Below are 19,621 nucleotides of genomic sequence, written 5' to 3'. Positions count from 1 at the left end.
CTTGCATAATGCTTCCTATTTTGTACTTTATATGGAATGCTGTTTGCTACAATAAATTACAGTTATGTTGAAGTTTTACATAAGGGGTGGGTACACTATTTTTATATGTAGAAATTAGCATGTTGTCCCTTGGCTTCTTACAGTATGCATTTGCATGGTTTATATGTAGTATATGCATCTGATGTATATTTAATTAGTCATTATTTTTACTGCTAATTGTATTGCTTGCTTAGTTTAGTACTTTTAATCATAGAAATTCACATACTATTAGGATTTTTTATTGCTATTTAAGTGATTTTAACCTCTTTATTTCATTAGCTCCAACATAAAATATTCCATGCAGCTTATGTAAAGCTTTTATTTTTTTTTCAATTTTAATTTATTACAAAATATGAGATGAAGTGAACAGTTAATAAGTTGGAAGTACATACTCTTTGTGTTCTTTGAAGAATCCTTAACCTTATAATTTCTGTGAAAATTTTCTTAGTGCTTTTTTGTCATTGGCAGAGTGTTTAGATTAAAGTCACAGAAGAAACTTTGACAGTATTTGCATAAATGGGTTTTGTTAATGAAATGTTATCACCATGCCACGATCTTCAGTGTTTGTGCGTTTAAATTGGCCCTCAAAAAGTGATGAGTCTTCCTTTGAAGGTGAAGGTTCGCCTCAAATTCAGGGATCCCTCCCTTCACCTTCGTATGCTAATAGGGAAAAGACCAGCTCTTCTGATTCTGGGGACTCTTCCTCAGAAAAGAAGTCTTCACATCATGAAAGTCCTTTATTTTCAGCATGCATTCCGTCTACCATCACTGGAAGAGAGGAGGCATATACGCACAGTGTTACATGTACAAAGTCAAACCCAGAATCACATGCTACCAAGTATACTCTTGAAAAGGGAAAAAAGTCTTTTCAACAGTATTCATACGATGGTCAAGCTTCATCAGACAGTACTACCTCTGTATATCCACCAAAGGGTATCAGTCTGCTTAGATCTGAGTTCCCAGGGCCTTGCAGTGATGATCATCATGGCTATGTGTCACCTCAGCATGAAACTATAATGGAAGAATGCTCTCCTCATTCTTCAGCATTGTCTTACAACTCTTCTAGTAGAAGACCAGAGGGAGGTAGTTTGAAGGGCAATAAACCTAAAACAAAACCTAAGCCTCGAAATTTAATTAATAAAGGGAGGCGAATAACTCGGTCTTTAAGCGCTTCATGTGTTAGTGTTAGTACAAATACAGATCCACGTGATTTTGTAGAGTTGGCCAAAACTAGTGCCACCCTCCCTATTCGCAGAAGAATAAAGAATCCAAAGAATAATTCACCTCGGCTAAAAGAGAATAAAGCAGTTTCTTGCTCACTAGATACAGAAGACCTGTTCCAGGCTGAAGTGAATTCTAGTCTTACACCAAGTGGTGGTGATCAAAATGTTTGTCATGCTTTGAAAAATGGAGTTGAGCAAAGTGCTCATCCACCTGTGCCAGTTGTATTTCAGAATGTAGGAACAAGTCCTTGTGTAGATAATGATTTTAAATATGACTTTCAATTTTGCGACACATTTGGAAGTGTTTCACCACCAAATAATCTTGAGGATATTAGTAGTGAACGTTGTTCAGGTGATGGCTGTGATGATGAAAAGGGTTACATTGAACTTCAAACATATGTACCTAGTGGTGATAAAATTCATGGTTACAATACTAAAGGTGGTACATGTTCCCCATGCACACTGTTAACATCTGATGAAAATCCCTTTGTGGCTCTTCTTTCCAATACATTTGAAGATTTATCCATGGAAGATGCACCTTACATTGATGATGAAATTGTTACTGCATTAACATATCCACATGATGAGAAAAAATTTAAAGGAAGTTCAGTATGCAGTAGTATAGATGATTTTCCAAGGGAAGGCAAATTGTGTAAACCTACCAGCTCAGAATGCTCTGGTGCACCATCTCTTATATCCTCTGAAACTTTAGTTCATCATTTTGATCTTGTGTCAGATGGGGTTGACATAGTGCCTATTTCTGCATGTAATGAAGACCATGCTGGGCAATATATTGATGACGATGATGATCTTTCTAAAGAGAATATAAGTACAAAAGATTATCATGACAGTGAAGAAGGGTTTTTGCCTCCTGTCCACTGGTCTCCAGTACCCAAGCATCAATACCTCATTGAGGCCAAAACATGTCGACAGTTAGAAAAAGATATATCAATAGAGTCATGTCCAGATGTTGTGTTGCAAACTCTAGAAAGTGATGGACTATCAGTTGCAAATAGAAGTCAAAAGAAAACGGTAACTTTTTTGTTGCCACCTGAGCACTGGGACTCGTTGATCTCTCTTAGAGAAAATAACCGTAAGTTTAAATACTTTACAATTTTTAATGGATGTTGACGTGTGATCAGATTTTTTTATTTGAAGGTACTGTAATGAAATTGTGCTCACATAATATACCTTTGAATTACAATTTATGTATTGCAGCGTGAATTTCTGCCATTGCCCCTTCAACTAACCAAGAGTGGATAATTTTACTGTTTAATGGCGTTCATAACTTGAAGTACTTTAGAATGTGTACTTCTTGGATATTTCATGAGCATAAAAGATTTTGACATCAGCTAAGCTACCTGCACAGCCTTTAAAAGTTTTTAGAATAATGCCATCTTATTTTGCATGAGCCTCCATAATGTGACTGAGAAAAAGGGAAATAGTTCTGATTTATTTGATTTCAGTGCAGTCCTCCCTAATGCATATTTACCCAGCCTAACTCACTAGAGTGGTGAAACCTTAAATAAATGTTCACACCAGCAATGTTAATTAGTATTTACAGAATTATCAAGCTACATTTAATTTTCTTTACTTTGGATGTAATACGTTATTGTCTGGTAGTTTTCGGTCAAGATATTAACCCTTGATGGACGGACTGATCCTCAGGAGTAGTAATGACAGGTTTGGGGTTGTGTTCGGATTGATCCTGTAGTTAAACAATATTACGCGCCATCAATTTGGAAAGAATTGGGCGGAAAAGAGGTGGCAGAGGTGCCAGTACTTTTATAGCCCGTAAATTCACTTATGGCAACTTTTATACTGACTAAGATCATGATTAGTATGGGCATCTCAGGATTTCAATAGTGCTTGTGACTTGAAGGGAGAATGTTCTGCGACTCTCTCTCACGACATCTTATTGTGAATTTTCTTGTAAATATACCAAGGGGTTGCTGTTGTTTATTGTTTTTGTCTTTTACGATAGTATGTTGGTTGTAAATGTAATTTTACAAAGAAAATTGCAAATAAATATTAGAAAAAACATATAAAAGTAAAAAAAAAGTTACTGAATCTTCGTTCTAAGTAAATTTACATAAATGTTTTTCAACAAATATGCTAAGAATTTGTTACGGCTTTTCTATCTGTTTTGATATTGTGTGAGCAGTAATTATAATTTGACAAAATGAAATATATTTATTTACTAGACAAAACATATACATGTACATATAACTTGGTAAAATTTATGATTGTCTTGTAAAAGAGGCCCACAAGGGGTTGTAAATAGTCATTTTCAACTTCTCATAGTAGGTAGGGAAAATTTTGTAGAATTTTCTTTCTTTCACCATGTACATTTGCTTATCTTCCTCTTTCCATTGATGTGTGTTTTTTTTTTTTTAATTGGCCGACCTCAAAGTTTACCTGGCTTGAGGAGCTGCATACCAATATATTTATCCGTCCAGTAAGGGTTAATAAATCTGCGTTATTAGTATGAGACATATAACAGTATGTGTACTGTGGAAGTAGTACTGTGACTTTGTTTTGTTTTAGTCAGATTTCACTCATTTGACATGTTTTTATGCGTCAGATAGCTTGATATATGATTTAATCTTGAATTGATGGTTTGAATGATGAGTAAAATTAGAGAGGGCCCTTACAGAACAGTTAAATACTATCAGGGATAGTCTAATCTTATGGATTCTTTAACTCCTAAAATTTTATAGAATTTAAGTACAGCATAATTTTAGTTGTGCACATAGTCTTAGAATTAATTAGAAATTAATTACATACAATTTTATAGATGCATATTCTTTAAGAATTGCTTAGAAATCAAATATCGAATAATGTAATTTTAGGGAATGCAAATGTAATTCAAATTTATTAGGAATTGAGTACATTATAATGTTAGGGAAGTGTAAGCTCAGAATTGCGAGCTCTATAAATTTGGGGGTTCATATCTTCTAAGAATTGAAACAGAATTAAGGAGGAAATCGGAAGGTATTCTCTTAAATACTATCATGAAAAGTGGAGGTTATGAATGAAAACTTGACACTAGAAAGTAAATCTGTAAACTTTTGTTGTTATGAAATGTGTGTTCTTTTTGGGGGCATTATTTCTAGCTTGAAGGAGATTAGTATTTACATTTTTAAATATAATTTTATTGTAATAATACCAAGTTTATTTACTTAATGGTGAGACATTAAGCATTAAAAGCTCTTGTAATAACAGTTGTAGTTGATGATAATTTTTTATGAAGCCTTTTATGTTCAGCCTCTGGTGCTAAAAAATTTGGTGACATTGGGCTGCAGTATTAATAGGCTATGCGAAGAGAGTTTTTAATTTTTTGGTTGCATATTTTTCATGAAATTCAGTGTCAAGGAATTAAAAGTAAAAGAGTGATATACTCAAAACTGTTAGAAAAAAAAAACGTCCAAAACACTGTGTTTAATAGAAAAGGATTAGTTCTTTTTGGTAAATTTTTGAAGGTGTGGACATATTTAGCTTTCTAGGTGATATATCTCAGTTTCGTTTCCTGTACTGTCCTATCAAATTCTGGCCTGAATGGTTGGGAAAGGATTAGAACTCTTGATGTCAGGTCACTGATGCAGAGAGATGTCATTAAGTTAACCACCTGTTTTGTTTTAGTAATACCCATTATACCTTTGTATTCATTATAACTACTAAGTGTTGCATGTATTCCCTGAGTTTAATATTTCAGGTTGTAGTTTAATTTTCCTTTATAAATTATCCTGGTGGCATTTGATTCTACAATACATAGCCATTAGCACCTCAAATTAGTCTTTGCTGCAGTATTTATTATGTCTGTGGGCTGGTTTATCATCTTTCTAATTTTTTGTGCAATAAAGGTTGTCTTGTTAAAGTGTATTAACACTGGAACAAACTACGCAATCATAATTGGATTTTATTGTTGAATCATTATGGCACTGGCATTCTTGAAGGAACTGACAGGCCGTCTAAACTAATATGTATTAGATGGGAAAACTTAGAGGATGTTATTGTGCTGTAGAGGTATCTCACAGTGAGATTATAGGATAAGTATCAAGTAATTCTTTTGTTAAGTACAGTAGTTTATTTTATATCTTAAAAGTACTGATTTTATATCTTAAAAGTACTAATGTTCCATTCATTGAAAATTTTACTTTCATCTCTTAATAGACATATTGTAAAGTAAGGGTTTATTTGTTGAAAAAGCTTTCAACAAAAGTTTTGTTGTAGTACTGCATTTTTAACATTTTGCCAGAGGAACGCAGTAAAAGTCACAAACTTTTTATGTTAAAAAAATGAGTAGACTATAGTTTATTAGGATATTAGAAGTTTGCTGGCATGACCAGTTTTATCACAAAAATTGTTGTAGGTTAATGTCTGTTTTCTTTTTATTTTCAACACTTCAGTTGGTGGGTACCCACAGAGTGGTTATGCTGAACTTGATACAGCTCTTTTACCTCCTAATGGCCAAGACCCTTACCGGAATACTCCGTCTCCAGGCCTTCATGGTGTTCCACAGGATAGATATGGTTAGTGCTTTTTCTTACTTCCTTTTTGAATTAATATGATCATTGGTTTTGAACCACTACTTACATTGCCTGGTGTGGAAACCGATTGCATTATGTCTTGTCTTTAAACAGCACCAATAGAAGATGACCTGGAATTTTGCATTGCATCCCAGATACGAAGAACAGTTTGCTTGTGGGAATATTTGTAAAATGCAAAAGGTAGTTTTATTTTGGGACTTGTGCCTGTCTTATTTATTTTTGTATGCTGTTAAACAGGAGAAATATGCATTTTCCATATCTGAATGTGATGCTTTCTCTATTATGAATGTAGACTATATAGACTAAAATTAATATTTTTGTACTTTCCAGTGCTGCCATTGTAGGTAGAAAATACAGTAGGCATATTTACAGACATTAAAATGCTGCAGTCTAGTACTAGTATTCTTATCTATGTATTGGAAATTTAGATGGTTTTGACTATTATTGAAAGGCATATAAAATGAAATGTCAAGTGAATCTTGAGTGTAACTAAGAAAGGTGGTGTCTTTGGTTATTTCCTGGTTCAACTAGGTATCAATATCTTGAGCTTTATATTTTTGCCATATACTAAATGATTAAAACAAACAATTTTTTCAGGCTTTAAAATTGCAAAAATAGGTTTTGATGTAGGAAAAAATAATTCCTGGTAGTCACTGTGAGTTCTCAAAGGAGTTGACTGTATGTTCCCAGTGGGGTTCCATAGACAGATCAGCTATTATCAAGAATGAATGATTGGAAGTTTTCTGGCATCCTGACATCGAAGGTCATTGATGTCGACTATTATCAAGAAGTCTCATAAGTGATATGTGCTGGTGTAGTGTCTTGATTGGTAAAGTGTTGAAATATATATGGATTCAAGGCAGGAAGGTTGCTTATCCTGCCTTACACTGGCTACCCTGAAAATAAAGATTTGTCCTTCTGTTGATGCAGCAACAGTGTGGGCAAGTTAGCTGGGATCAACAATTGCTTGCCAGTTCTGTGGAAGAAGACATCCATTGAGATTCCCATGGCTTTCTTTCACAAGATGTGTTTTTGATAACTCTACTGCTATTTGTTTTCAGTAGCATATAAAAGAAATTTACAGATGACAAAATGCCCTAGCTCTTTAGAAATAAATCCCAATAACCCAGATGAAAAATGGTTCATGATTAGGTTATGTGAGGAATCATCACTCATTCAGAATTATTGTGAGGGATTAACAGTGAATAAAGAGGGGCAAAGAACCTGTGTTTTAACAATATAACACTGAGGTAACTTACCTAACCATGATTGGATGGGATGCAGGGTAACCACTTTCATCCTGGTAGTATATTAGAAGTACCATTGCATCAAGGGGTCCCCCTCACTTTACAACACAGGGGCTATATGACATGGACTTTCCTTACCACCTACTGCCATAATGCAATTGAATCTTTTCAGTTTTATGGCAGTAATGGTTGAGGAAGGCTCCGTCTGGTAACCACCCAGTAAAATTGGAAACCTTTCAAAAGAAATCTTTTCCGAAGGAAGCTATTGAGTTGTAAACTTGGTAGACTTCATATGATTGAAGGAAGGATTGGATGTCTGCCTTTAAACTAGGGATACTAAAATAATTCTTGGCCCATGCAGTGAGAGTGGCTTGTTTGGGGTAAGGTTTAAGAAAAAAGAACTGCTGGGAAATTAGACATGACACATAGGTAAACTTGGAGGTGACCAGAGTAAGAATAGTTTCTTCTCTGTAATATTGAATTTCCTCAGAAGAATAAGGGATATCTTCTTTACCCCATTATTAATGGTGGGTAATATAGTGTCGTCCCTGTCTAAGAGAGCCAGTTTCCTTGATTCACAGTCATCTTTCCCTTCTGTCTGGGATAGAACAGCAGATGGCAGTGGGATTAATTTCCTTGCATATTGTTATAGTTGAACAAACCAGTGACTGTTTGGTCAGTTTTGAGCCACTAGGTAGGCAGTTCGAGGTAAGGTTAGGAGTTTAAAACATTATAAGTTTGGGACAATGGAGTAAAGTGGTAGATTGCCCTCCTTTGGTTCTAGTTCTGTAGAAATATATCACTGACTATTGCCTGAATATCCAGGCTTGGAGATTCATACACTGGAAGTTGCTGGTTCTCCTGTGTAGCAAACAGAGCCACTTCTGAATACAGAAGCAGGTTGACAATCACTTTGACGTAGGGTTTCTCCAAAATCCACTCAATCAAAGTTGCCCTCTGCCTTGACAGGGAGTCTGCTGTCACTTTGAGCAACCCTGTATAGTAGGTTGCTGACAAGTGCTACTTCCTTTCCTAAGCCATCTGTAGAATATGCAGTCAACCCCCAGTATTCACGGGGGATAGGGACCACAACCACCTGCAAATAGCTAAAATACATATACTTGATCCCCCTCTAAAAATGCTTATAACTGGCTGTATTTAAATAGTTCAAACACTGAAGACCCCTCTAAAAACACACACTAAAAGAAACGAAACGGGCAATGAACCGGGAAAAGGCCAAGAGAGGTAAACAGAACTCTTGCCCAGGTGGTTAAAGAAAAGACTGGCGTAGATGAGCGGTCCTTGACCTCTCTTCACCCGATGTATGCATGTGTTGCCAGAATCACAAGATTCCTTGCTTTCATCTGCTTCTTAACCAGATCAAGCTAGGCGCTAGAAATTATCCTATTGTTAAGACTTCAGGTTTGTAGCTATGAAAAATACAAATTGTCTTAGAAAATTTGTCATTTTAATAGTTCAAACATGAAATGTATACCTTAAACTATCATCCTACACAGAATATACCTTAAACTATCATCTAATACACTTAATATTTGTAGGTCATCTTACAACTTCTTCTTTCCCAGTGTACATTAAGGGACCAGTTGCCTGACGTGCCTTCTCCACTGCCTTCTATAAAAGGCAGCATTCTCCACCAAACCTATTCTCCATATCATCCTTCGTTTTATCTCGACATCTAATTCTCTGTCTCCATCTCAATCTTCTTCTTCCTCTAACAGGTTCCTCCCAAGTCCTCTTCACTCTCTCCTCGTCATCCATCCTCAACACATACTCATACCATCTCAATCGTAACTCTTAGGCTTACAACTAATTGTGAAAACAATTTTTCTCATACAGTATTGAAGCAGTCTTGTTTTCTTTTTACAGTACACAAGGAAGCACTGGGAAGTTACTGTATACAGTACCTTAATGCACCGAAAAAATATATATTATTGATATTTTACTATATTTAGATTAATATTAATATTTGAAAACTAGTAAATAATTTTTTTATCATAAAAAATGTATTTAGTCACAAAAATAATATGAAAATACAGTCCAGTCACCTCTCAATTAAAGGCGTGTTGAATTAACACAAGCTAGAAAATATTTTAAAATGTTATAAAAATCGCAAGAATTTTGATTTAATGTGAATTGACGCCCAAGTGTTTTCAAATCACCCGTGTATCAGCGCTGCAGACGACAACCGTCGACATAAAGGCATAGCACAGTATGTATTTATTTATAAAGCAAAAGATTTTGTTTATTTATTACTAAAGCGAAAAAAAAATCAGACCCGAAATGAGAATCAGCTACGTTCTGACATCGGCATAATTGAGCGATGTCAGGCTGCTGATGGCTACGTATAATTAGTACACACATAACGAATATGAATCTTTTCCACGAATCCTTTAAAAAGTTATATATTACTTCACTGTATCCAATAATACTGTATGTACAGGCAGTCCCCGGCTTATGATGGGTTCGGCTTAAGATGTTCTTGAGGCTACAACGCTTTTCAATTATATTTATCAGAAATTATTTCCAGGTTTACGACACATATTCCAGGGTTATGACACTTTCAACACTAATCAGGCAGAAGAAATATGACTCCAAAAATGCAAAATAATCAATATTTGAAGTTTTTTTTGGGTGAAAAATGCAATAAGAATGTAGTTTACATAGATATTAATGCACCCAAAGCATTAAAAGTAATGTTTTCTTAGGATTTTTGATGATGTTCCGGCTTAGGACGATTTTCGGCTATCAATGCATCTCAAGAATGGAACCCCCGTTGTAACCCAGGGACTGCCTGTATTCTCATATTATTGTGTTATAATAACATAGCAGTCAATGTTTTGGTTTGGAAATCAGCTGATGGCAAATCCGAGGTTATGTCGCCTTATTTAATTCAGTTCTGTGCGAATTTTCTTGCTTATAGTTAGCATAAACGAGTATCTAGATTCTTTGCTTATATGAGATAAGGTAATTTTTTGTTATACGACCAATTTTTAAGTTGAATTATTGAATAAGTCTCTTTGTGAACTAAATTATTTTTTCATTAACAGATTGCGTTGGGAGCATGTTTATTGCGTAAAAAATAAAAAAAGATGTGATTCTTTTCGCTATTTTCACTTTATTTCATTGTAATACGAGCTTTACGTTATTAATCTTTTATTTGCGTGAAAATAACAGTAAAATTTTTTGTGTTAAGCCCAGTTGTTTTGATTAACCCCCTTACTCTGATTGGACGTATTAAACGTTGACATAAATTGTCTCCCGGGTGCCGATTGGACGTATTAAACATTGACACAAAAAAGTTTTTTTTAAAATTCGCGGAAAAATACTTATAGGCCTACCAGCCAAAAACTTTTGAATCACGAGTCTTGGGGAATGCTGGGAGCTCACAGATCAAGGCGTTGTTTTGTTTACAATCTTTACGCAAGCGCGCAAGCGTGAATTTCTTTCTTATAGCACTAAAAAGTATCAGTGACACATCTCAGAAATGATTTCGTCACTTTGACATAATTTTTGCACCATTTTAAATTAGCCATTACATGGAGTATTATATATAAAAATGTGCGCAATTTCATGTAGAATACAACAAAAAAATACTCATGATTGTAGCTTTTATCAGTTTTGAAACATTTTCATATAAATAACAATAAGTGCCAAAATTTCAACCTTCGGTTAACTTTGACTCTACCGAAATGGTAAAAAAACGCAATTGTAAGCTAACACTCTTATATTCTAGTAATATTCAATCATTTACCTTCATTTTGCAATGAATTGGACGTCTCTAGCACGATATTTCGATTTATGGTGAATTTATGAAAAAAACGTTTTCCTTACGTCCGCGCAGTAACTCTTCCGATAAATTTTTTCGTGCGATTGTCGTAATGTTTGCACCATTTTAAATTTGCCGTTACATAACGTTTTATATATGGAAATGTGCGCAATTTCATGCACAATACAACTAAAAGCAACCCATGGTTGTAGCTTTTATCAGTTTTGAAATATTTTCATATAAATAACTATGTGCCGAAATTTCAACCTTCGGTCAACTTTGACTCTACTGAAATGGTCGAAAAAGGCAATTGTAAGCTAAAACTCTTATATTCTAGTAATATTCAATCATTTACCTTCATTTTGCAACAAATTTGAAGTCTCCAGCACAATATTTCGATTTATGGTGAATTTATGAAAAAAAACCCATTTTCCTTACGTCCACGCGGTAACTCTTCCGAAAAAAATCAAAAAATTTTTCGTGTGATTGTCATAATGTTTACACCATTTTAAATTAGCCGTTACATAAAGTTTTATATATGAAAATGTGCGCAATTTTATGTAGAATACAACAATAATTAATTGAAGGTTGTAGCTTTTCTCATTTTTGAAAAATTTGCATATAAATCACAATAAATAGAAAAAACCATGTTCGGTCAACTTTGACTCTACCGAAATAGTAGAAAAATGCAAGTGTAAGCTAAAAATCTTACAGTCTAGTAATATTCAGTCATTTATCTTCATTTTGAAACAAATTCAATGTCTCTAGCACAATATTTAGATTTATGGTGAATTTAGAAAAAAAACTTTCCTTTCCTCCGTGCGCGGATTCTCTGGCGCAAATCTCCGAAATGAGTACGTCGCATTATCGTTATATTTGCTCAGTTTCATATTAGGCATTTCATAGAGTTTTATATACGAAAATGTGCGCAATTTCATGCAGAATACAACTAAAAATAATTGAAGGTTGTAGCTTTTCTCATTTTTGAAATATTTGCATATAAAAAAATATAAAAAAAATTCGACATTCGGTCAACTTTAACTCGTCCGAAATGGTTGAAAACTGCAATTATAAACTAAAACTCTTACAGTATAGTAATATTCAATCATTATCTTCATTTTGAAACAAATTGGAAGTCTCTAGAACAATATTTAGATTTATGGTGAATTTAAAAAAAAAAAATTTTTTGCGTCCTTGCGTTACGAATTCATGCATCATTTTGTGATAATATTTTCTCTGTGTTGCTTTGATTGTTTTACAATGTGTTATATACCAAAATGATTGCAATTTAGTGTACAATACAACGAAAAAAATTAACTCGTTAGCTTTAACCGTTTTGCTCACAGCGCGATTTGAATACAATTATATATGAAATTTTTTTTTTTGCGCTATCATATATTGCATTATTTATATATGATAATGATATTTTTTTCATTTCTGATGGTTGCATACTAAACTTCAGGCAATGACAAAAAAAAAAGCCAAAAATGAACTCTTAATCTTGAAAACTAAGCACGCTGTGATTTTTAAAAAAAAATATTTTTTCCGCTTTAGCGCTCACTCTGAGACCGCCTCAGCATACGGGAGACGATTTTTATTATACCCCTTCGGCGTAAGAGGGTTAAAATAATTTTCTTTCAGTTTTATCCAGGGTTGATTGATGGCATAACTTTACGGGAGTTTTATCCTTAGTGCCGATGCACGATAATAGTCATTAGCATCTTGAACAGCTTTCTCAGCTTCAGCTACAACTTGGTTTAAATTTGATAGCATATTTCCTGGCTGATCTTTGATCTATAGCAAATAAAGTTATTATATGTAAATATATCGTCCTATTCTACATAACGTCATTTATAACATAACAACGGTAATTGTTTATACTATTGTACGATGGTTGAAATACAAGCCAAACAGATGTTGCTGTTGTCCAATTCGGTTGTACGTACTTAGCAGTAGAGTACAGAGTTCCCCAAGTCCAGAACGTAACCCCCCCCCATTCCTGTTATTTCTTGTGGGAAAAATATGTTTAGATAATGCATTTTTAATTAATGCAAACTCTCCAGGAACATAACCCTCACGTTAATTGAGAGGTAACAGTAATTGGTGAATATTTCTCAACAAAAAAATGCAAATTAGCAAATTTTTGCGAATGATTGAGGGATAAGTTCCACAGAAGCTGCAAATAGGCGGGGTAGACGATACAGCATGACTGTACGGAGAGGAGCCGAGTGGGAGCCAAGCTGCTTGGTACATAAAACTTTCCTCAGCCGAAAATAGTGACATCTTGCAATACAGCACTGAAACAAAATTTTGAAGCCAAAATCATATGTTATAAAGGCCAAAAAAGTAATAGCAGATTCTGGCCGACCTTTGATACTGTTGTGACATCTGTAGAAAAATGGTGACTTGTAATCCTCCGTGTAGTTGCTTTAAGGCAGGACAAAGATTCTACCTGTTTGGAGTCCATTATACTGCATAACTTTTATCAACAATAGCACTGTACCAGCCTAGACCAGCTATGAGAGAATTTTTGAAATTAGCCAGTATGTTTTGTGGCGCTCCAGTGAGGTCATAAGGATGAGCAGCAGCTACACTATAAACAAATGGTAATGGAAGTTCTATGGCATCCATTTCAAGTGGTAAAAATCTCAATGCTTTAAGGCAGTAGACCTTACGTATTTTAAATTAATTTTTCAATTATACATAAGTAGTGGCTAGGAGGTGGGTACGAGACTTACTGTAAAGTTATTTTAGAGTATAGTATACTTTTCAGTAGCAACACACCCCTCTCGGTAATAAGGAAGGGAGGGGTGATGGTAGATCCAGATGCAAGGGACAAGAGTGGTTTAGGAGAATGGAAGGCCCTCTATTTTCACATAGTTTATAAACCATGGCATGGTACCAGCACCCAGTGAAAGAAACCAATAGATTCTCGTATATCTTTGGTTCAAGGGTTCATAGTCCACTAACTTGGAATACTCATAATATTCGGAAATGGATTTAGGTGGGAAACTCCCAGTCAGTTATAGGGACTTACCTCCCTCCAATAAGTAAGTCTATCCTAATGTTAAGACCGAAGGTTTGTTTCGTATATGAACAAATGACAAATTTGTAACTAATTTGTATTTTTCATAACTAACAAACCTGAGGCCTTAACAGTTAAAGGCCCACCTCGAACCACCCCTCTAGTAGTCTAAACTGGGTTAGAAGTATAACTGGTAGGTCACAGGGACGCCAAGGGCATTCTGGGTAATACATGCCTCGTGACCTGGTAGATGCCAATAGTCCCTGGATTGCACAAGTTTAATTTTAATTCTACCGGTTTCCAGCTTGGCGCTAGTAAATCCTAATGTTAAGACCTCAGGTTTGTTAGTTATGAAAAATACAAATTAGTTACAAATTTGTCATGTTAGGTACATAACCCACTCTAGTGAAGATTAAGGTATTTATGACTACCTTATTGGTAGCCATATATACTCTTACTTAGACCAAATAGGGTAATACATTCAACGTGGTAGAACATGAATTTTAATGTAACAAAACTTTTTTTGTTTGAATCTTTGAAGATCAGTTCATTTACAAGGTTTGTTTTGACCAGTTCTGTATTGATAATGTTAGAAATTCAAATTTTGTAGATTTGTCTTGTTGGATTGTACTAAGTTCTTTTAAATTTGTTTGAAAGATTCTTCAGAGGAGAATGATCTTGCTGAAGAGGCTTTATAAATTCAGTGAATACTAAGTAGTGGTTGCAGTGCAGATTAAATAATATTTTTTTTTTAGTTTTTGTGCTGATTTCCAGTGTGACACTCATTTGTCTACACTGTACTTAACTTGAGGAAATTATTGTGGGCTATCTGTATCACTGTGATAAGCCTGCTGAGATAAGAAAACCTCATTTTGCCTTTTAGGGACATTGACATTCATATGTAGGTAATGAGTAGTCTTAAAGTGGCACCGAACAATATAGAAAAATTCTTATTTTGGTGTGGCTGGGAGGGAATGAAGTTTGCCACTTCAGCAAACAAGGAGGGATGATTTCCACAGCCCTGGGAGACCTGGCAGTCATAATGCATGAAGGGTCAGCCTCTCAGGACCAGGAACTGATAGCATGGAACTTTTCCCATTACCATACCAGAGGTTGGTGATGTAGGATGCCTGCCAACATCTGCCTCACAGTACGGTTTTATGCCTTCCCACATCCGTATTACAATATGGTCTTATGCCTTCCATCCATTGACAACTGTGAAGGGCATTCAACAGAATCTATCAGTCCCAGGGTCATCCCCGTAACACACCGAGGTGTATGACGACCTCCTGTGCCTTCTGAGGTGTTTTGTTGAAGCTGCCTCAGCCTCCTAACCCTCTAGGGCAGGAGCTCAGTGGAAGATGCCATAAACTTGTAGACAGCCTTTGGCTTTATGGTTGGACTATCCAGCAGTTCCTTCAAAGGGCATTTCAAAGGACTTTGCAGCAGCCAGCATGGACACCCTCAGACCCTCCTCTTGTCAAAGTCTACAAGGGGAAGTGGACAGATTAAGATTATTGTCTTTGGTGTTGGAGAGGTCACAATCTTCAAGACATCAGTGAAGGAGGTAGTAGACCCCCTGGTCTTTCTGAAGTTAGATAGGTCTGTTTCAGTGACAGTGACTGCCATTAAGGGGTACAGAGTAGTCCTTTCACAGTACTATTCTGGCAGAGGGGCATTAACCTGTTGAGATCTGGGAAACTGTCAGCCATCCTGTAAAGGAAGTACTAGCAGACTTCCTCATCTACCTACAACAAGAGAAATCCCTCTCAGTCCTACAAGTCAAGGGGTATAAGGCTGTTCTCTCATAGATGTTTCGGCCATGGACATACAACTTTCCTTAACCTGGGCACTGTTGCCCATGAGAGTTTGAGGACCACATAGTGGGATGTGACCAAAGTCCTTTCCAGTTGGGATGTGGCGGGATCACAAGCTTAAAATACAAGCAGGCAAAAAAAAAAAAAAAAAAAAATAATAATAATAATAATAATAATAATAATATCCCCCCCCCCCCCACACTTAAACCTCATCAATCCGATTGAGTATAGTTCATATAGGGTCTGGCCTTAGGATAGGAGGTAGGTGCAACTTTGACTTCTGTGAGATATGCCTACTGTTATTCCTCTATGAGGGATGATCAGCCTCCTACCTCCAAGTGAGGTGCCTTCTGTGAAGGCATAGGTTTGTATTTGTGTCAGAACAAATACAAACCTCAAGTAATTTGTATTTCTCTTAGTGTATGAATTTACCCTTTCAGAGGTATATTTTAACCCTTCTCATACCACCAGCATAGTTCGGATATCTCTCCAACTATGGAGTAGAATATTGCTGCGGATGTACTGGTTCACACAATGGAAGAGTAAGGCCACCTCAGGTCATTGGCAACTGTTGGCCCTCTTGGTAGGGTTTTGTTTTTTGAGATGATTCATTAACAATCAAAGTGTGCCAAGCATGAGTAACTCCATCTATGAAAACAGGATTGTTTGCTAGGGAAAATACACATTACTTTAGAATTGGTTATTTTAATGTTGTATAGTACATCTTGAAAAGCATTTTTATGGAGGCATAAGTAAGCCAAATTGTTCCATAGGACTCAATAGGTGTTGGTACCATAACAGCGTGGTAACTGTTTGTATTGTATAAGTAAAGCCTCAACATATCAAACATCCACAATAACTGGCTACATTATTTTTATGATTTTACAATAAGATGCCATTTTAGATGTGATATAATTTTAGGTAAAGTCTTAAAAGGGAAGAGTCAAATTTAGGCTAGGACTATGTAGAGCCAAATCCCCAAAGCACAATGGTAAGATCAGGTATTGTTGTTTTAATGTTAATACTTCAAACTCATATTTTCGTGGTGTGTGTGTATGAGTATGTTAAGGAACTTCATTTAAACATTTTTTTTTTAATATTTAGGAGAATGAAAGTGGAATACAGTTTTCAACTTTTATAGAAATTTCTTGGTACTTAAGAAATATGTGACCATATCTGCAATGATGGTAAGAGATTAGGAATATTTTCAGCTTCTGGTCTTTCCTGTTTTTATTTCTCCTACAAAAGAAGGAGCAAATAATGTATGAGACACTGTCTGTGAGAGTGTGGCTTTAATGTTCCATTGCTAGTATTATAAGTTTCCATATTAATATTATCATCACAAACTTTTTGCTGCTAGTTGATGACCCCCAGCTTATGGGTGAGTATAGTCTTCATTGCAAACATTCAGCCATTTGAATGATGATGCCTTTCAAGCCAATAATATTGCATGTTACATTTGCCAAAGCAGTTATATTCACAATTGTATTTAGGATATCGGGTGTTGTAAAATTTTTCAAGACGTAACACTGTATAATTTTTGTACTTAGACTAGGCTTGCCAGTGTTTGTGAAGCTTTACATGGACTTTTTGTGTGCATCAAGTCTTCCTGTTTATTTTAGGTTCATAGTTGTGAAGTTAAATTTTATACAGTATTAGAAATTTTGCACTTAATTTTATCTATAATTCATCATCATCACCTCTGCTTCATGATGCAAAGGGCTTGCCTGTTTGAAATTGTACCACTCTTGTCTTTTCTTGCTCTCTTATTTTCCACAAATCTCCACTTGCTTCAGCTTTCTTTCTCGTAGTTCTCATTTATGTAGGTCAGAGTCTTCCAACTCTTCTGATGCATACAGGAGCCCATCTGACACTTATCATATACTTTTCTCTTAAGGTTTGTGCAAAGAACTTGTTGAAGCATTCTCCATTAATTTCATAGCTATTGCCTCTTTATATGGAACTTCCATAATGTCCTTTATGGTATTGTTTCAAACTAGTATCCTACCATCTTACTCCGAATGTTCTTCTTCAAACTTTATTCTCAAATAAACAGAGATCTTTATAGTTATATTGTACCATGATTCATATCCGTACAGCAATGTAGATCATACTAGACTTATGTGCAATCTTTTTTATGCGGTTTCAGTATGATTTCCAAGTCTTTAATAACCTACCTGCAAGTTCCAAATCTTGAGAAGAATTCAAGCTCTGAAATCCTTTCTTCACCTGGTGTTAGTTTTAGTTTGTCCTGTGTGTATACTCTCTACTTATTACATATGTTTTTGTTAGATTTATTTTGCTTCCCATCTTTTCAGATGTATATGATATTCTATTACTGTAATTAATTTTGCAATTGTAATCTCTTGGCATTTTGCTGAATAAAACCGCATCATCTATATATTACAAGTTAAGTTTCTGCAGTGTAAACCTTATCTTTCCAAGTGCTGTTTTCATTATAAAATATGTAAGGGAACAGCAATGGTGAAATGCATTCCCTTCTAGCACCCCCACAATTTACTGCAAATTTACATGACAGTAGTTCTTAAACATTAACTTTGCATCTGTTTTGTTCACTTGGTTTTACATATTTAATAGAAATGTAATTATGATGAAAGACCTTTCATAATTTTGGTGTGTGTTCACCGACAGTTGCCTCTCATAATCAACAAAAACCATCGGAAAGATATTTTTAAAGTACATAGTATTCTGCTGCACAATGCACAGTATGTTTTAGCACTGACATTTGACTGGTGCAACTCCTGCCTTCAATAAAAACCAGCTTGTCCATCTCTCGGCATAAGTAGTTTCCTTCTTCAGCCTATTAATAATAAGTATGGTATACGTACTGATTATATTTTCATTACAGCTGTTGTATGTGCATTGCTTGTATAGTTACCAAATTGAATCGGGTCACCTTTCTTTGGTACCTTTGCAATGACTTCCAATTCCCAATCATCAGGCTTTATTATCTCATTCTATATTCTTCAAAACAGTTGCAATGGTATAGATGTCATTTCAGTTTCAGTTAAAATGTTTTTTCTTAATGATTCCATCTTAACCTGGTGTTTTTAATTTTAAGTGTGAGTTCATTCACAAGCACTTTAAGGCCTTCTTCAATTTCTTGTATATCAATAAAGTTTTCCCTCTCATATCTCCTGTGACCTCAGAACACTTCTTTGCCCAATATTGTCTGTCTACTGCTGGTGATGTTATTGACCCACCTTGACCCACCCCTTCTTTTGACCTTCATATTCCTCTTTTTATCCCTCACTGATACCACTCCCAGAATACGTACATGGCTTTTGACAATGTTATGAGCATGTTTGTCCAGATATTCTAACGCTTCTTGATCTTCATTTAACTAAACTATCTAGACTTTTGCTTCCATCCATTCTTTATTGTATCTGAGGTTTCATTAGTATCCAAGGTTTCCATCGTATCACTGTGTATCTCAGTACAGTACTTCTTTTTCAGCAGATTGGTATACATTCTTGATGCTAAATTAGCCTTATTGATTGTTATTCCTTAGATAGTGGTTTTTGAAACAACCAGTCCATTTTGACATACAGTTGCAAAAGCTTCTTGAAATTCATCTTAAAAAGCTTTACCTTTTTTTTCATTTGAGCATTAGGGTGGAAATTGGTAAGTTGGTGATCGCTGCTGAAATATGGTCTTCTGTAGTTTCTATTATTCCTAGGTGTTCATCATCTTTCTCAGCTTAATGAGTGTTTTCTAATTGGTTTCTTGGACTCCTATCTGGAGAAGTCCAAGTGTCTTCATGGATGCCCATTTGTTAGGAAAGAGTACCTCCTGTTGCCAAATTACAATATTTGCTGGATTAAAACCAATGAACTGTATCCCATTTTTTTTTCATTCTCTCCCAGACCTTCTTTGCTCGTTATGTCCCCATGCCTTCTTTGTTCTTACTAA

At 35.3% G+C, this 19,621-nt stretch overlaps 1 protein-coding gene across 1 annotated transcript in view; it reads left to right on the top strand.

Moving 5' to 3' along the window:
* LOC135223702 (uncharacterized) overlaps positions 1–19,621 on the top strand; it is a 331,013-nt gene that overhangs the window by 161,184 nt on the left and 150,208 nt on the right. The window contains 2 exon segments of the mRNA XM_064262426.1: positions 787–2,355; positions 5,672–5,794. Of these exon segments, the coding sequence (XP_064118496.1) occupies positions 787–2,355; positions 5,672–5,794 (1,692 nt within the window).

The sequence above is a fragment of the Macrobrachium nipponense genome, chromosome 20, assembly GCF_015104395.2.
Source record: "Macrobrachium nipponense isolate FS-2020 chromosome 20, ASM1510439v2, whole genome shotgun sequence".
NCBI lineage: Eukaryota > Metazoa > Arthropoda > Malacostraca > Decapoda > Palaemonidae > Macrobrachium > Macrobrachium nipponense.
The sequence above is the reverse complement of the archived record's forward strand: the minus strand, read 5'-3'. Positions and strand labels throughout refer to the sequence as shown.